This window comes from Moesziomyces antarcticus (genome assembly GCF_000747765.1).
Source record: "Moesziomyces antarcticus DNA, scaffold: scaffold_v10161, strain JCM 10317, whole genome shotgun sequence".
In the NCBI taxonomy this organism is placed as follows: domain Eukaryota; kingdom Fungi; phylum Basidiomycota; class Ustilaginomycetes; order Ustilaginales; family Ustilaginaceae; genus Moesziomyces; species Moesziomyces antarcticus.
In genome coordinates, this window is record NW_014638849.1 from 71 (window position 1) to 2,126 (window position 2,056).

Consider the following 2,056-nt stretch of genomic DNA (forward strand, 5'->3'; position numbering starts at 1 on the left):
TCGGCTTTTTTGCATGTTCCCTCTTTTTTGGAATTTGGCAACGGAGGTGGGAGGACGCGGTGACGCAGTTGGCCGCTTGGCCGCCTGCAGATCCTTTGCGCCGCTGTCCGCGTGCAGCTTTGGTTGGTTGCACGCTTTTTTTGGCCTCGCCGTCACCACCATGCCTTTTGGTCGGCTTCGCATCGGTCACATCGATGGCTGCAAATGGCAGTCAAGGTCCCGCGGATAGACGACGACGACCGTCAATGTAGTGCAATTTATGATAGCACCACTTTCCGCCGACGCGATGGATGCAATGCCGCCTGAAGCGAGGCTGCAGATGTGTGAGTCTCTCAGCATCAAGCGATATCGATGGGCTCCGCACGCCTGCATGCACCACCACATGTTCGTTCGGCTGCTGCTTGCTCACGGCCCCAGCTCCTTATCGGAAGTGACAGGCTGGTGCGGACAAGGCTTTGCGGCGATCCGTGTGGAACTGGGACCGGTCGGCTGCCAAGAGGGTCAGCTCGTCAGACAAGCAAAGCCCGCACCGCATCGCATCGCATCGCGTCTGGTAAGAGCGGGGATCCTGAACAGCTCGCTCGCCTCGGCCATCGTAGTTCTGCCGAAACGCGGTCTGCCAAGCAAGCTTGGAGTCGAACGAAAGCTGGCGTCGCCTCCACCAAAAGAGAGAGATCTCGACAGGCGAGGAATGTCGATTGCCGGCGCCGCTCAATTTCGCCCTCTTTTCGGCGCAAATCCTCCGTTCCAAGCTGCATTCGAGCTGCACCGGTGAAGTCATGCTGTCGCACTTTGCCGCCCCTTTCATGCGTGTCGTGTCGGGCTTCGATCGGGTCTCGCAGTCGAGATTATCGCCCATCCTCCCCCGATCTCATCCTCCCCCGATCTCACCCCTCCCTCCTTCTCCCCCTTCCCTATTCGCTCATCTCGGCTTCGTTTGGTGTCGTTTGAGCGATGAATGAGATGCTGCGTGGGCGGGATAGGATACAAGTACAGGTGGGCCACAATAGGGCAAGCTCATGCTTGAGCAGAGCTGTCGGTAATGCGCACAATCTTGGAAAAGTCCTGCTGCAGCGCCCGTTCTTCGGCCTCACGCTCGTCGTCGGTGTCGAGATCGTCGACCTCGTCGGCGATGCGATCGAGCGTACCCTGGATACCGCCCGACTCGTCGAATCGCTTCTTGAGTTCCTCCTTCTCCACTCGGTCCTCTTCCACCATCTTGCGGCTGAGCTCGTTGACCTCGCGTGCGTCCGCACATCCACGATACGCGCGGATCCAGCGCGCATTGATTTTGGGGAAGTGTTCGCCCCAGCCAAACTTGGACAGCAGCAGTCGACCCTGTGCGGGCATGGAGCATACGTAGAATGCGGCCGCAAGTGCTTCGACGCAGTTGAGCTTCATTGGCTTGCCGTAGTTGACCGGGTTGGTGGCGATCATGTGCGGCAGCAGACGCTCGTGAGGGCTCTTGAGCTTGCCAAACGGAACCTCGTCCAGTCGTGCCCAGCTACACTCTACCACTGCCACGCCGTTCTCGGCAACGATGTGCGCATCCGCGGGCGAAAGCGTCTGCGTGGCGTTGGGAGTGAGCACGATGCCGCGGAACTTTTGCCCCACCCGAAGCTCCTGGATCAGCCCAAGCCGCGAAAGCTTCTTGCCCGAGCAACGTTTGGGATCGCAGTGGTTGAAGTCCCACATCGCTACTGGCACTTCGATCGATTCCACATCGCTCCCGCCGTCTACGGAGTTGCAGTCGCTATCCGCCTCGCTCGACGATCCTTCGTTTTCGCTCCCGCTCTCGCTCTCGTCTTCGCTGTGTGTAGCTTTTTCGTCGTCGGAATCAGCTTCCGACTCCTCGTCTTCGTTCTCGTCGGACTCTTCTGATCCGTCTGAGGAGCTGCTGGCTCCCTTCTTCCGTGGCTCGTCGATAGCGCTGTCGGGCCGCCAGTTGTCGTTGTCAAACGCCGAGGCGTATCGGTCGGCGAGACTCCTGCCTCCACCACGACCGCCGCCGCCGCCGCCGCCGCCGCCGCCGCGACCACGACCTCTGCCGCCTCCT

General features: G+C 60.3%; 1 protein-coding gene across 1 annotated transcript, besides 1 other annotated feature; it reads left to right on the plus strand.

Annotated features, from left to right (window-relative positions):
• Window positions 1–259: 259 nt before the first annotated feature.
• PAN0_161c6823 (uncharacterized protein) lies at window positions 260–775 on the plus strand (the record flags this gene model as incomplete). The annotated part of the gene is made up of 1 exon (XM_014797759.1): window positions 260–775. The coding sequence occupies one exon, from the start codon at window positions 260–262 to the stop codon at window positions 773–775; it is 516 nt and encodes a 171-aa protein (XP_014653245.1).
• A 242-nt stretch (window positions 776–1,017) lies between these two features.
• Window positions 1,018–2,056: a sequence feature (In-frame stop codon was detected at splice-junction site;~hypothetical protein).